General features: G+C 39.1%; 1 protein-coding gene across 1 annotated transcript; it reads left to right on the top strand.

Moving 5' to 3' along the window:
- Window positions 1-387: 387 nt before the first annotated feature.
- Window positions 388-15,324, top strand: LOC143707661 (uncharacterized). Its single transcript, XM_077200048.1, has 15 exons — window positions 388-511; window positions 2,190-2,285; window positions 4,744-5,286; window positions 6,349-6,443; window positions 6,633-6,674; window positions 6,924-7,275; window positions 7,381-7,527; window positions 7,813-7,929; window positions 8,010-8,099; window positions 9,848-9,991; window positions 10,287-10,414; window positions 10,577-10,621; window positions 13,214-13,550; window positions 13,627-13,710; window positions 13,998-15,324. Exons 1-15 carry the CDS (start codon window positions 388-390, stop codon window positions 14,078-14,080), a joined length of 2,427 nt encoding a protein of 808 aa, XP_077056163.1. The 3' UTR covers window positions 14,081-15,324.
- Window positions 15,325-16,509: the final 1,185 nt, after the last annotated feature.

Raw genomic sequence — 16,509 nt, 5'->3', positions numbered from 1 at the left:
TATTTTTTTCTCTACATTTTTGTGTGAACTATCCCTTTAATTATGCGTGCTCGAGCGCTAGCAGAGCATCAGCCGTGACGCCACAGGCAGCGCGAGTTCCATGTGACGTCACAGACTGAGTTCAACAGCGATGATCAGAGTCGAGATTCACTAACGGACAAAGTGTTACAAACGCAGTTTACCGCTTTAAACAACAGGCACGTCTACACAGCTCGTCGAGTTTCTGAATCTGACAGAATACGGTGTCATTCAAAATATATTATACAATATTGAGTTACTTTGACGGAATCTTCTGATCATAACAGTAGTTCAGTCACTAACGGACGAGGTTTGCAAACGCAGTTCACCGCTATAAACAACAGGCAGAGACCGTGTCAATCCGACATCATGTCTGTAAAGTTCCCGCTGGATCTGGAGAGCTTGTTCGAGGACTCTCGGCCGCAGAGTTGCGCTGCTGTGTTCGCTGGGAGAAGCCTGAACACAACTGAGGCTTGGGAGGACCACACAACAGGTACTGAGTTATACACATCAGAACTGACACACACATCGACATAAATGGCAGGACTTGTATGTGGCACAGCATTACTGTTGCCACCCGTCCCGGTTTTTCCCGGGATTGTCCTTCTTTTTAACAACCTGTCCCGGGAAAGGCTACGTGAATATGTCCCGGTTTTCAAAAGGCTTTGCCTATGTGATAATATGTATGTTCAAACAGCGCGCGCACGACAGAGAGGGAGAGACCTTGCGCGTGTGTGTGTGCTTGTGTGTGTGTGTGCGTGTGTGTGTGTGTGCTTGTGTGTGTGTGTGCTTGTGTGTGTGTGTGTGTGTGTGTGTGTGTGCTTGTGTGTGTGTGTGTGTGTGTGTGTGCGTGCTGTGTGTGCGTGTGTGTGTGTTCTGTGTGTGCGTGTGTGTGTGCCTCATGAAGCGCATGTAACACAGCATTGCCTAAAGCCAGTCCCCCAACCGAGCAGCACCACATGGCTTAAGCCAATACTCCCCCTTTTTATAACTCTCTTCTTACTTAAAATAATACAAGCTAAATTATACTTGCAAGGATATGTACACAGAGGACATATTTAGCAGAGTGTGTTATTGTGCTGTAGCTTGCATGTTTAGGACTGCTGTGTACAGCTGACTCCTGAAGTGTGTGATATTCTTCATACTCTGTGTGTTGGTCAGTTCACAGCAGTGACAGAAATCATTTTTACCAATACGTTTCAGTTGATTTTATGGGCAGTTTTACCTTTATACATTTATTTTAAGCATGCATCACCTTTTGTATGAATTTCATACATTTATTAAATTATAATAATAAGACACAATAGGGCTTTTAGCAATAAAATTGTATCAACAAAATCTTTGCAATGGAGAGGAAACAGAATCTGCAGCTGAAGTGGCATTTAAATGCATTTACACAGACTGTTTAATGACAAATGAAGAACCTGCAGTTATCCATAAATAATGTTTTGATGTTTTAAACATAAAACGTTTAATATTGATATTTGAAATGATTTAAAACATGAAAAGGTACTTTAAATGTAAGATTAAACCCGCCAGTAGGAGGCGGTTAATGAGTGAGTCATTGAGATTCAACTTGATTCGTTGAAAAAGCTGATTCATTCAGTGAGGAGTGTTTCTTAGAGACGCTAATACAGTGCTGTGGCTTCGTTTTCCACTGTTTTAGTTCGGCGAAATAGAGCTAAAACAGGCAATATGGTGTCTTAAATGTACTAAACTTAATATTAACTTCTTGTTTATTAAACGTGTATAAAATCAAAATCACATTTTGTTATCATGCTTATATCTGGAGAAAAACTGCACTGTGTGTGATATTATATAGATGAACTGTGTGTGTGAGGGATATACTTCGGTATTAAACAAGCTGGGTAAATTTTGCTTCACTTTGCTCAGAAACTGCCGGCAGGACTTACAGAAAACCGCATCACTGGATGCACTGTGTCCCAACATGCCGAATCTCTCATACCAGCGATATTAGCGATACAACCATATTACTGTGAATGCAAATCGTTGCACATTATATGACCTTGAAAGGTTTAACAAAAAAAGAAATACTAGTCTCAGAGATGGAGAAAGTGTTGGTTTGAGTCTGGAACCAACAAAGGGATATAACTGTAATATAATGAGCTCAACGTGATCATATTCTCTGATGATTTCTCCTGTGTTTTCAGGCTCTTCTCTGATCATCCCTCTGGTTCTGGTTCCTCTGGGTCTGATCTTCGCTGGACTCTTATTACGGTTTCTCTTTAAGAAGTGTCAGTCTCGAGGTAAAACTCCTTAAATACTTTACATGGAGAAACTCTCCATTTATACCGAGTTTAAAACCGATAGATTTCTTTCACCCGTTTTCCCACTTTCTGGCACCACCTTTAGGCTGCAATGTGACATGATACAGATACTTGATGTGTATTTATTTATTATTTCGACAGCTTTGTCATTCCATAGTGGAAAACGTGTTGATTTAAGTGAAGAATATGTCGTTTTGCATACTTGCTGTTATATACGGTTGAAAAAGGACAAACTTGTTGTACATTCAGTTCTACACAAACGCAACTGATGCGCACACGCAAGACTAGATCGTTATTTAAACGGTTAGCATAAATGTACAATTGAAACCTAGAAACCGGTTTGATTTTGTAGTGGCAAACATTTTTAAATCACTGAATAAGAGACAGACATGTGCCAGTTGTCTTTAAAGATTATTTACTCCTTCGCAAGGAAAGGTCAGGGGTCATCCAGTTACTTTATACACATTTTATACTTCTAAAATATTATTACTGACATTATAACAAAATAAATGAGTATGAGAACATGTATAAAACTAAATTAAACATCAATCTCTTAAATATTTTCTAATTTCATGAACATTTTTATTAAACATGGACCTTTGTGTTCATGAAATGTCATTATCTGTTGGAACCGGAGTCGGGCAATAATGCGTACAGAGCCAGAGAATATACGCTGCATGGAGACAGAACAGGTTTAGTTTAGTTTAATTACGGTTACAGCTTATTGTAACCTAGCCCACTTAAAGAGCTCACAGGTACATCATGCCAACTGAGCTAAGACGCAAAATTGAAAGGCAGAGGATTTACGGAGTTGATAAAGATAGACATATATACGTTATATATATATAGAGAGAGATTATTGCTAGTTTTTGGAAGAGTTTGAGTAGATTTTGAGAGTAGTTTAGGAGTAGTGTAGATAGTTTAGGTAGTTTAGGAGTAGTTTAGGTAGTTTAGGAGTAGATTTAGCTAAACTGTTTTGAGGAGAGGCACAGATAAAAAATAAAAATAAAAAACACCTGATATTTGCTGTAAATAGTTGTATGTATAATTTGATTTTGTGTTCATTTTACCTATTGTATGGTATATTTGCACTATTGAGGAACCCCTCTTACTCAAGGAATGAAATCCCTGTAATGTAGATATCTGTGTAATTGTACATGAATTGTTTTGTAGAGTTTCTAAGCAAAAAAGAAAAGAAAAAACGCCTATTGCCACACCTGCTTTTTGCTGCATATAGTTTAATTTTATCTCAATTTTAAATTTTTTATGTTGTATTTGCACTATTTGCGAACCCTCATACTCTGGGAATACAAGGCCTTAAATATAGCTCTCTGAATAATTGTGTGCACAACATTTTTTAAAAAGTGGCTGAGCTAAAAAAAAAGAAAAAAAGCCTATGGCTACACACGCTTTTTTTTGTAAATCATATTTTTTTTGTATATAGCTTGATTATATCTGAATTGTACCTGTATATGTTGACATTTACAACTTGTGTTTACATTTTAAACCTTTTAAAATGCTTCATTGAGCATGTTTGTGTTTTTTGTAGTAGAAAAGCTATACTTTTTCTATTCGGATTTTGTGTTTTTTGTGTGATTTTGGGTCCAGTATGTTGATAGAGTACATCAAAGTGAAAAACTAATTGTCTGATCATATAGGTGATGTTGTGCTGAAAAAAATTATACCAAACATTGGTATGGTAAACATTTTTTTATGTTGCAAAATTTAAAAAAAATAAAAGTACTCAAAAACGGCCAAAATAGCCCAAGACTCCGAAGGGTTAACCTGTTCCACTCTGATCGCCCGTGGGCGGGCAAAAGAGCTACGTCATTATATTTAAACTCACATCTTCCATGTCTTACTATTTGTTGCTCTGTTTTGACTTCTATGTACTCTTATTCATTCAACATAATACCTTATCTCAATTAAATGTAGGAATGAATGTATATGTGACACAAAAAGGTAAAAAATATGCTTGGCTGGTGGATTTTTTCATCTACCAGTCCCAGGTGAGCCAAAACTTTAATTTTGTTAAATATATGTGACACCCTGACACCAAACCACTGCATCCACTAAAGTAAACGGCATACGTGCGCCCACTGCCTCTCGAGTGCAGCCGCTGGGAAAAACCTGAACAGAACACACACAAACATCTCATTCTCACCAACACCATGCTATGGCATTACCTCCCAACCAATGTCTCGTCAAAAAGAGGGACTCTTTCAACATGTGCTGAGCACACTTAAAACACTATTTCCAGCGAGTTATTGCACCATGCTGTCACTAAACTTGAAAAAATGATGTTAAGTTAGGCTACCAAATGTTTTGACAATCACAATAGCTTACACTTATAGTTTGTGAGTCTCTAGTTATTACCACTCTGATTCATGTCCGTTTCAGCCTGATGTTTCTGATGTTAGTTTGAACTTTTCCTTAGGCAACATGCAGAAAGTAAACATCATGCATGCAACGTTACCCGAGGGAATGGATATCAGCAGCAGCGACGTATTCGTGGACGCATACGAGTATTTGCCTGAGGGAATGGATAGCAGCAGTGCTCCTCAACCATCGACCAGCGCTGCTGTGTTATTGCAGGAGCGTCCTCAAACTCCCGGACAGGAGCCGACTCCAGCCACAGATGCGCTCGAGACCGAGCCAATGGTGGACTACGCTCAACCATCGACCAGCGCTGCTGTGTTATTGCAGGAGCGTCCTCAAACTCCCGGACAGGAGCCGACTCCAGCCACAGATGCGCTCGAGACCGAGCCAATGGTGGACTACGCTCAACCATCGACCAGCGCTGCTGTGTTATTGCAGGAGCGTCCTCAAACTCCCGGACAGGAGCCGACTCCAGCCACAGATGCGCTCGAGACCAAGCCAATGGTGGACTACGCTCAACCATCGACCAGCGCTGCTGTGTTATCTGAGAGAAACCCCAGCAGAAGCCCAACAGATAGACCTGTGAAGATTAACCCAACAGGTAACTGTCTTGAGGACATTAATACAAATCAAAACTCACATGTAGTGGACGACCGATATATATATCGCCAACGGCGATATTTGGCATTTTTAAAACATCGGCCGATTCGTTTTTCTGATTGGCCGATGAGTTAGAAATGGGACTTTTATTTTGACGGGCGGCACTGAGAACACAAGCGCGTGAGAAGAAAACGGCAGCGCCTGATCACACACTCACATTCTCCGTCTTCATTAGTTAACGATCTCTGTCAGTCATATCTTATACTTTTAAACAGAACTGGTAAACAAAGAAAGTAAATGGTGTGTGAAAAAGTAAAGAGTTTGCTTTCGTATTATTTGTAACAGAAAAGGCAAACAATCAGGCTAAAATACTTTCTCAACTGCCGTCAACATTCAGCAAATCCACATCTACATCATTTAAACAAATCTCTGAATATCAAATAAACATTTAATTTCACAAGTCAGTGATATATGCAATTTGGAATCCAGCTGTGATATCTTGTGAAGTGTGCATTTGTAGCCGATATAAACGTGTTCCTGCGAGTGACGGTCGGGCCGTGTGAAGCGAGTGAGTGCGAACTGAAGATCAGCTTCACGGGAGACATGATCGAAAAACTTTGAATCCTTCATTGTAAAATATGCTGTGCTATATCCAGTTGCCCACTGTGTCATATTCATATAGTTTTCACTGTGTGCTGTATGTAAAATTAGCATTACCTTTATTTGAAGAAATATGATTATCAGTGCGCACGAAATTACCAGATTACTGAGTGTCCTGTTACAGTGTTTACTTCCTTTTTATTCACATATTCACATATTTTTAAACAATTACTTTATTTGAGAAAAATACTGTAATAGGATTGCAGATTCAAGAAGTTGCCATCTCGAGTATAAGGAACATGAACTTAAATGCAAAACCTTAATGCTAATTATTCACATGTGTCAATTTCAGCCTGTTTACTGATTTTATTAGTGATCTTCACACCGGTTGGTTCCTCGCCTGTTCTGCACAGGTGTGTTTAGTCACATGCAGTTCAGTCTCATGCTGTTGTGTGTTTTTCAGGATCCTTTGACTCTTTTTATGAACTGGGAAAGAAACTGGCATCAAGATCCCATGGCATCGTCCATGAAGGAATTCGCAAATCAGATGACAAACAAGTATGTTGCTCTTCCTCGATACACCAAACTTTCTGCCTCTTGTTTCCTTCTGTCTTTTGAGTCCTGACATAAACATCAGTGTTTACAGTTTTGATCAAAACATGTTTTAAAAAAGATTGTAGATTGTCATCTAAACAACTAAAATGTATCAGTTCACTTACGCTTGCAAATATTTTCTTTATTTCTTAGGTGATCATCAAATTTGTTAAGAAGCGCCGGTTTGATTTCCACGTAAGTTGACACGATTTTATTCTTCATGAAAATTACTATTAAGAATTATTTATTAAATTATTATTCGGTAATTGATAAGTCTGCATGTAGACAGCATAGGATAAAACTGAAATAGACAATCAAAGCCTTGAAGCATCAGTTGTATTGTACATGTACAGTTGGTTGTTTTCTTCTTGAATGTCACTCACTCTTTAGTGAGGAGGTTTGAGGTTAGAAGTCAACGAACCTTTCGTCAATCTCTTCTTTTAGATTGGCCATTCCGAACCTTTGTGTCGAGAGGCAGCTATAATGCGGATAATGAGACACAGCAACCATGTCGTGAAGTTATACGACTGGTTTGACATGGAAGATCACAACATCTTAGTTATGGAGCATCCAGGTACCAGCATGACCTTGTGTGATTTCATCAAAGAAAACGAAGGTCGTCTGACTGAAGCGGTAGCGAAAGACATCATGCAGAAACTCATCGCTGCGTTTCGGCTCTGCAGTGAACGGGGTGTTTATTATAAAGACATGAGCCTGAGTAAAGTACTCATCGACCCTGACACCATGCAGATCAAGTTAACCGGCTTTTACAGAGCACTGACCATCTTCGAAACACGTGAGTTTGCTTTTCCAGCACAAATCACTGATTTATTATGCACAGGATATGGAAATAAGGGCGTTTTAAAGTTTTTTTTTAACACTGAAAACGTATTGCTTACAGAAACAGCTAAATCGAAATCAGCATTAGTGAGGAGATTTCACGCTTTATTTGCAACCAATGAAGGCTTATACAGAGTGCTGAAGGGGATGGTCGAAGCAAACTCTTTGAAACTCTGGTTTGGTTGGAAAAATACACGCTTGTCCAAAGGTGAGACCAAAAACAAGAACGAAATGGAAATAGCATTGCTTGAAAACATGTCAAGCTCTTACACAAGTGACAGTAAAGTTACCTTGATGACAAATAAGCAAAGTGTAAAACACAGCGGACTGACAGTGAAGTTTAGCAATGAATAAATGTTCATGGGCATCCAGAGAATGCCATAGTAACAGCAACAAATGCAGTGTATTTGATATTAACATTACCGTACTTACACAAACGACATATCTCAAAATCAAACAGGACTAATCAGCTCTCTTCTGAAAACGTTTACAGAATGCCAGGATCTACTTCGGAAACTTCGTGACAGAGAGTCAGAGATCACCTTACAGAACATTTTAGATCATGACTGGTTTAAAAAAACACCAGGCACTGATGCACTCGAGTCAGACGGTGAGTCTCGAGTTATTACCACTCTGATTCGTGTCCGCTTCGGCCTGATGTTTCTGATGCTGGTTTTAATTTTTCCTTAGGCAACATGCAGTTTGAGGGAATGGATAGCAGCAGTGCTCAACCATCGAGCAGAAGCCCAACAGATGTGCCTGCGCAGAACGACCCGACAGGTAACTGAGGACATTAATACAAATCAAAACTCACATGTACAGTAGGTAGTCAACCAGAATGCCTATTAGCGCTGCGGTAGCTCCCCGCGGCAAAGTCACCGCAGCAAAACTAAACCATTAACTATTACCACTCTGATTCAGCAGAACAGGCAAAGGAAAGATTCCTTTCAGATAAATCTCTCGATGTGTCCAAATAGGTTTTTCATTGAAAAAAATGGAAGGGTTTAATCCAGTTGTTTCAACTGGTTTTGTAGGGTTTTAGAGTGTGTGAGCAGTGTGTATGATTGTCAGCATTCTGGCCTTATCTAAACATGAACTGTTGACTAAACGCGTTTATGCCAACTAAGCGAGTGCGAGTATTATCAGCTGAAGCCTGTGTTACTAGCCTGAAACATTTAATATCGAGAGAGTGAGAGTGACAAAATAAGCTAAAAAGAGATCCAGGAGCGCGTCTGCGAGAGAGAGAGAGGCACAGAAAAACGCCCGTTCTTAATTTATGTTGCTTTGTAGGCTACTGTTTTCATTTTGTACCGTTTTAATTGTAGCTTACATAACAAAGCTGCAATTTCTTTGTCAATACAAATTTAAAATGTCACAAATCTTTTGTTATGGCCGGAAAGCACTGGCAATCGTCTCAATTTCGTGAATGATTCACAAAACAATAATTCAGCCTGGTCTTGATTTTCTGGTGCGATGGGCTGATAATCTTCAACAGACCTTCGGGTTTAGTCGTCTGTGCAGCACAACAGAGGCGCTGCTGGAATCTAGCACACTGATGTTGTAATGTGCCATTATTAATTAAACAAAACGCTTGATTCTAATAATCTTTAATGTTTATGTTGAAATGTTTTAATTATTTATTAAAGAAAAGTATGCTAATAATAACAACCTACTGTAAGCCTTATTTAATTCTTAATTAATCCTAAAACACAAATTCTGCCGACTAAGATCAGTTAGCAAGTCCTGACAATGTTTTAATTTTACAATTATTTATTTTAAGTTATTTCACTGTTATGTCAGTTATTAAATCTACTAACAAATTAAAATAACACGAAGTAAAAGACAAGTAGGCTATTATAGTATACTCAAGTGTTTAACTTGAATTTATCTGCGTCCTCAGCCCTCAATGAGCCGCGGCAGATTACGCCATAGAGAGAATAAACTTACACTTTTCAAAGTCTGTGATTACAGCACCAATTAGTGGTAAAGGGCAGCAAATACACATCCCAATTTGCCACCGCGGGGAAACGGCGGCGGCAAAACTATTTTCTGGTTGAGTACCAACTGTATGCAGAAATAACAGCGGGACACATGGGGGTGTGCGATATCACAGTATTTGCTCGTGGACGAGTCTCCACGATCTGCTTCTGAAGAAATGTCGTAGTATCGCGTTACTGCGCTCATTCTATCAGTGGCAGTTCTGTTACATTCACGTCACATGTTAAGGCAGAGGTAGAGTTACACTCACGGGACACTGCCATTCACTAAAGTTCATTATTTGCATGTGATTGAAAGCCTTGCCGGCTAAACATCTCATTCACATACACCCGACGCTCACAGGCACTAAAAGCCTGTCAAACAGCGCCTGGATACTGGACTAAGTTATCTTTCTAACATGACCCTCAGTGCTAAACCTGCTAATTATTCACATGAACATCTGGACAGTTTTACATTAATCATTCAGCTGTAATCTGTGCTAATAAAAGTTTCTAATCAATATTCTTTGCTTTCCGAAAAACACACTGAAGGGAGGGAAGGCCGTCCTCGTTTGGCTGCTGTAAAGCGCGGCTTCCAGTCCTTTATAGGGAAAGTGTGTCCTTGTGTGCCTGAGCCTTCGCAGGAGCGGCCACAAACTCCCGGACAGGAGCCGAGGCCAGCCGAGCCCACAGACCGTGAGTCTCCAGTCATCATGCAGTGCTGTAGTCTAGAGTAAACTGAGATTCCTGCACACCTAGTTCTAGAGACAATCCAATATAGCAACAAGCCGCTGCTGCTACGCTTACATTCATGAGAACATATATGCTACTTTTACTTACAGTAGAGGTATCACGTACCACTGGATTCATGTCCATTTCAATCTGTTGTTCTGGTTTTGTTTGTAATCTCCACTCATACTGGCTCCTGATCTGCACTGGTGTGTTCAGTCTCATGCTGTATGTTAACACGTTGTTGCTGTGTGTTTTTCAGTGACCTTAAGATTTCCTCGTCAACCGACACTGCAACATAAATACTTTCGGTGTCTTTATAAAGTGGGAAAGAACGTGGGATATGATGATCGTGTCCATGAAGGAATTAGAAGATCGGACGGCCAGAAAGTATGTTGCTCTTTCTCCAAAAACAAAAGTTTTGTCTCTTGTTTCCTTCTGTGAACTTTGAGTCTTGCCATAAACATCAGTTTTGACAGTTTTGTTCAAAAAGTGTTTAAAAAAATGTAGACTGTAGATGATCATGTGCAAAAAATTGTCTTTATTTTTTAGGTTGCCATCAAATTTGTTGAGAGGTGCAGACTTTGGGAAACATCGGTAAGTTGACAAGACTTTATTCTTCATGAAATTCTCCAGTAAGAATTGGTTTGTTAAATTCGATAAGATAGATAGTATGATATATAACCAGTGTTGGGCAAGTTACTTTTAAAAAGTAATTAGTTACAGTTACTAGTTACTTCTTCCAAAAAGTAACTAAATTAGTTACTCAGTTACACATTATAAAAGTAACTAGTTACTTCAGAAAGTGACTATTGCATTTCTTTCAAGTCAATTTTTAAATGCTCAAATGTGACCCCACCTCCACCCCTCTTTAACAGAACTTAAAATACATGTGCATGTTCAATTATTTATGATAAATCTGAATATTATAATGAAATGGACACTTGGTACAATACATTATTAACAGAGACAGTTTAGAAAAATCTAAGACTAATTCTAAGACTTTATTCTTCATGAAATTCTCTAGTAAGAATTGGTTTGTTAAATTCGGTAATATAGATAGTATGATATATAACTGAATTACACAACCAAAGCCTAGAAGCATCGGTTATAGAGTTTTTTTTCATTAGCTGGGTTTCCATCCAAACGTGAAGCAAATCTTTTTCGAATGAGCATCATTATGTGAGCAAATGTTTGACTATTCCTTTTAACTCTAATGAAAATAGTATCAAAGTCAGTTAGAATAATCAAATGTAACAATTTATTATGTCAGGTAAATGTATCATGCCAATTACATAATCAATCCAAAGATAATCGATACCAAACATCAAATGCTCTGGAATAAAGAGAAGAGATGCAAACCCAACATCAGGGCTGGACTGGGACAGAAAATCTGCCCTGGCATTTTTGCCCAGACTGGCCCACTACATATGATCATAAACACCACCCATCTTTGCACGCCCTTGAATATGTTCAACTCCTATTCATTAAAACCACTAATGGCATGTAATGAGTGAGTAGGAACGAGTGAGAGTTAACAGGTGAAATAAGTAAGAAATTGTAATTTATTAATACAATTGAACTATACTCCGCAGTGATGCATCAAAAAACAAGCTATAAGCTGCACTGGCATAGCAATACCAGTGTTTCCCACAGGATCTTTGGTAAAACTGTGGTGGGTGGACCTCTGTCACTCTAGGGGGGTTTGGGGGCATGCCCCCCTAAGAAAATTGTGTGCATTTTAATGTTAAATTCATCAATCTGGTGCACTTTGAGAGTTAAAAATTAAAAGCTCCAACCCATTTTTAGTGTGCAAATTAAACACAGAAAAAAAACCTCTTTTAGTATAAAACTATTACACTACTACATAATAATAGTTATAATTAATCTCAAGACGGTAGCCTAATAGCCATATATTGTAAAACAAATGCACTGAAAAATAAAGAAAACTTTCATTATTAGTTTTGTACTAATTTATAAACTTGAAAGAGATAAGCACATGATCTTTTATTTTGACGGAAACTGCATCAAGCTTTTATTTTGGCGGAAAACATGGATACAAACGCGACTCATTAAACTTCTAGTAAATTGCTGTAATCGTCAACAATACTTTGACACATTTTACAGCGTCTGCTTGAAGGGCCTATATCTATTTTTCACGCTATTTCTCTGCACATTCCTTGCGTTTCTTCTCCATCTCTCAGACTATAGATACACAGTACACTTGACACTGCACGCTCACTCAAAGCACAAAGGGGGAGGTGTTTCAAGATGTGATTGGGCCAGCCCAGTGTCAATCAAGAAAACAACCAATGGGCCGCGGATCTACGTGTTTCATGGGCCGGTCTGTCATTGGAAAAAAATATGATTTTTTTTTTTTGACCAATGCATTACATCGGCACTAACCCAGCGCCGTCAATTAAACAAAACAAAACGAATGGGCTGCCGATGTACGAGTTTTATGGGCCGTAAAAAAAAAATAAAAAAATTATGAGATGTATCGGCCCAAAAAGCACGTCGGCCCACCGGGCATTTGCCCGGTATGACAGATTACCAGTCCAGCCCTGCCCAACATTTTAAAAAATACATGAGTCTGAGAGTCTCGGACACTCTCAGCCTCACGGCCTGATCTGAAGTACAGAAAGGCCCAGAATCCCTCGCTGCGGCCCATTAAATAGCCAGAACCTCTTTCACATGGAAACAATGGTAATTTGCATTCAGAGTTGACACCTTTTGGGGGTTGGATCATCTTCCTTTGTGTGCCAGTTATCTCTAAACTCTTAAAAACCATATTACCTTTTGTTTTATTTATTTGGAAATGAGACATTTGTACCAGTCACACTGAGACATTGATTCGAATGATACTGTGATGTGCTTACAATGGTTTTATTTTGAATAGTTCAATATAAATCAAATTAATTTGGCAAATGCGTTTCCATCTCCCAATATTCGCATTATTCCTTTTTCGCACAAGTCAAAAACCACCTCAAGTGAGTGTGTGAACTTTTTAGCGACGTAAGGGATTTTTTTCTCATTTGCCGTTTCCATCACGTTTCTGATGCGAGACTTTAAAATGTGCGTAAAAACAGGGTGATGGAAACATGGCTAATGCTTTCATCTTTCATTTCCCTCACTCTTTAATTAGGAGATTTGAATTTAGCCAATGTTTTATCAATCTCTTTTCTTTAGCCTAAGTTTGTCGAAGAGGGCACTTCATTGCTGAAAATGCAAAAGCGTCCAACTTGCGACCATTCCGTACGTCTATATGAGCGTTTCATCTTGGAAGACCAAACCGCCCTGGTAATGGAACATCTTCCTGCCTATGTGACCTTGAGGGAGTTCATCAGAGGAAACGGAGGGAGCCTGACTGACGAGACAGCGAACCGCATCATGAGCCAAATCCATGTTGCAATCCGTCACTGGACGGATAATGATCTTTCTTACCCATTACTCAAGAGATTGATACTGATCAACCCAAAAACCCTGCATATAAAATATGCACACCTTGCCGAAAAAGAATTCAGTAGTGAGTTGGCTTTTTGAACACAGATCACTGATGACTGGTGATGTTTTACTAAACACTGGAAATCTATTGCTTGCAGGAATTGAAGAAACGGATGAGGATTTGCGCTGTGAATACATCGCTCTATTCTTCATGGAAAAACACAACAAAGACCCATTATTAGGTAAGATCGATAACAAGAACAAAGTGGAACTAACATTGCTTGGAAAACATATAAAGTTCTGAAACATAAAGTGACAGTAAAATGATAAGTGTCAAACCTTGATGACAAATGAGCAAAGTGTAAAACACAGGTGACTGATAATGATTGTTAGCAGTGATTAAATGTTCATGTCATAGTAACAGCAACACATGCTTTGTATGTCATGGTAACATTCACCTTACGTGTACACGCCTACTACAGAAAGGCAAAATGTGATTAATCCGCCCTCTTCACTTACTCTTCCACAGAACATGTGCCTGATGCAAAATACTACTTGACTGCAGAGAACTTGGTAGATCATCCCTTGTTTGCAGATTTGGACATAGAATGAAGAAGAGAGAAGCCAAATAAGTAACAAAAAGATTATTTTTTGTTTGTTTAATCAATTCTGGCCTTTAAATCAAAAAGATATTATTTGAGACAGACTCAGACCTGCCAACCTGTTCGCATTTTGACCTCAAAGTACGCTGGTACGATTTGTCACTCTAAACTACGCAAAAGCCTGTTGCACGAGCTGTCCTCAAATCAAGCAACAGCAGAAGAAGAAGAAGAGTTTGGCCGATCACAGCGCTGGCTCATTCCCCAAATAGCAAGCCAGGATGATTGACAAATGCGTAAGGCTTATGATAGAAAAGAGACAGCGACACAGAATCCCGCTCGATCCCCCTTCTATACGCTTTGTCATTCATAGTCACTCGGAACAATATAATCTAAATAAACTTGAAATCGCTATGGCTTTATGAAAGTGCTCTGACTTGTGGATGACTGACAACTGCGAGTCTGGAGAAACAAGCATTTATTTATTCATTCTCAGTGTTGAGAAATGTAGCATGAAGAATGTGTAATGTTCTTGTGTTAAAAATATCTAAAGTACCAAATTATGTTAAATATTCTTTCAGTATGAAAACTAGCGTGTTAATTACTTATGGATTTAAAAGTACCGTTGTCTCAGTGCTGCGCAAGCTCTCTCACTTTTGGTAACAGTATGAATGAGGACGTAAGAATGCAGATTTGTCATTTTAACTGAAATTAGGACTGGTGTTGCTTAAGACATTGTCGGTCAGTGTTTCTTTAAAAATAAAACAAACAATAACACTGATAAGATGATAATAATACTACTACGAATTCTGCTACTAATAAGAATATAAACCGCACTAAGGATTGATGAACTGCCGGGTTCGTGAATATTAATCACTGCATTTGCTGAAACTAATTTGCTGAAATCAAAACGATGAGATTGCCATTTGCGCATTAGTTTCTTGCTCATAAAGGCTGAATAATTGAAATGAACTACATTATTTTTACAGGACAGTACAAATAATATCGTTCACATGTAGCACGTCAATGGACTACTTGCACAACTTCTTCCGCGTTCTAGTTAGTGCATATCGGGAGTTTCCGGTTACAGCTTTCAGCACACCTCCACACATTCAGATTATTATCACTGTTTAATGGCTGCCAATTGATTAAAACAGTGAATACTCTGTGTTCTCTGTGAATACTCTGATCTCTGTGTTAATTATCTTGAGCCTGCTGTGCATCCTGAATAATAAATAGCTAAAATATATTTATCCACTAAGCTGTGGCTGTCCTATATGTTCGTCTTCTCATGAAGTTTTTTTCTCTTTCTGACATGTCATACCTGTTGGGTTTACATTTTTAAATGAAATTGAGTATTAAAATAATTGCTTGTGTGCGCTGGTGTTTAATCCAGTCTTTTAAAATGGGCAGACCGAGGTGCCTGTAACCATGTTAAATAGGCTAGGCTATTTAATCAATAACACACACAGCGTAGAGGAGAATGACAGTCAACTACTTGGAATGTTATAGCATTTTGGGCATAAACATGTAAATAGTGAAAAGATTGATATTGAAAAATGACACAGAATGGTTAAAATATTTAATCCCAATAAGCAAATGTTGGTGATTCGCACTAATGTTATTCCTCTGTTCTCACACACTTCAGCGTCGCGGTCGCTAGTTTAGACGACCACAGTACATTGAAAGTAAACATAACCAGAAATGAGTGAGGCGTACTATATCATTCAAATATTATAAAGTTATTGTTGTAATTCGTGTCCAGGTGCAGGTCCAGCATCTGATCTGAATAAGGCCGGGATCAGAACATTATATTATGCAGTGCATCTGGTTGGAAGTCGGAGTCATCACGCCGGTATGTAGACGAGATTGTTGAGGATCAGTGCCGATGACTGTCGTGTCGATGAGGCCTTCACAGGGCTGATGAAGGATGCGTCATGGATGGGTCCAGGTGCAGGTCCACCATCTGATCTGGATACGGCCGGGATCCGGCTGACTTCAGTAACAGGGAAGGAACTGGTTGACACTTCAGGACTGCGTTGTCGTAGTGTCCAGGCGAAGGTCCTTCATCAGATCTGGATCCGGCAGACTGCGGCAAACCTCGGATAAACAGAGAGACTAGTATTAGTGTAGACGCCATCCTTATGATGTAACGAGTAGATCAGGATTTATGGGGAGTGTCCCCGGTTCCGGCTGATCTAAACTATGCAGCCTAACATTGAATTATAGACACACACACACTCACTCAATCTCACACACACACACACACACACACACACACACACACACACACACACACACACACACACACACACACACACACACACACTCAATCACACACACACACACACACACACACTCAATCACACACACACTCAATCACACACACTCACACACACACTCAATCACACACACACTCTCTCACACACACACACACACACA

The sequence above is a fragment of the Siphateles boraxobius genome, unplaced genomic scaffold, assembly GCF_051911475.1.
Source record: "Siphateles boraxobius isolate OS27281-9 unplaced genomic scaffold, OSU_SipBor_1 42, whole genome shotgun sequence".
Taxonomy (NCBI): Eukaryota; Metazoa; Chordata; class Actinopteri; order Cypriniformes; family Leuciscidae; genus Siphateles; species Siphateles boraxobius.
The sequence above is the reverse complement of the archived record's forward strand: the minus strand, read 5'-3'. Positions and strand labels throughout refer to the sequence as shown.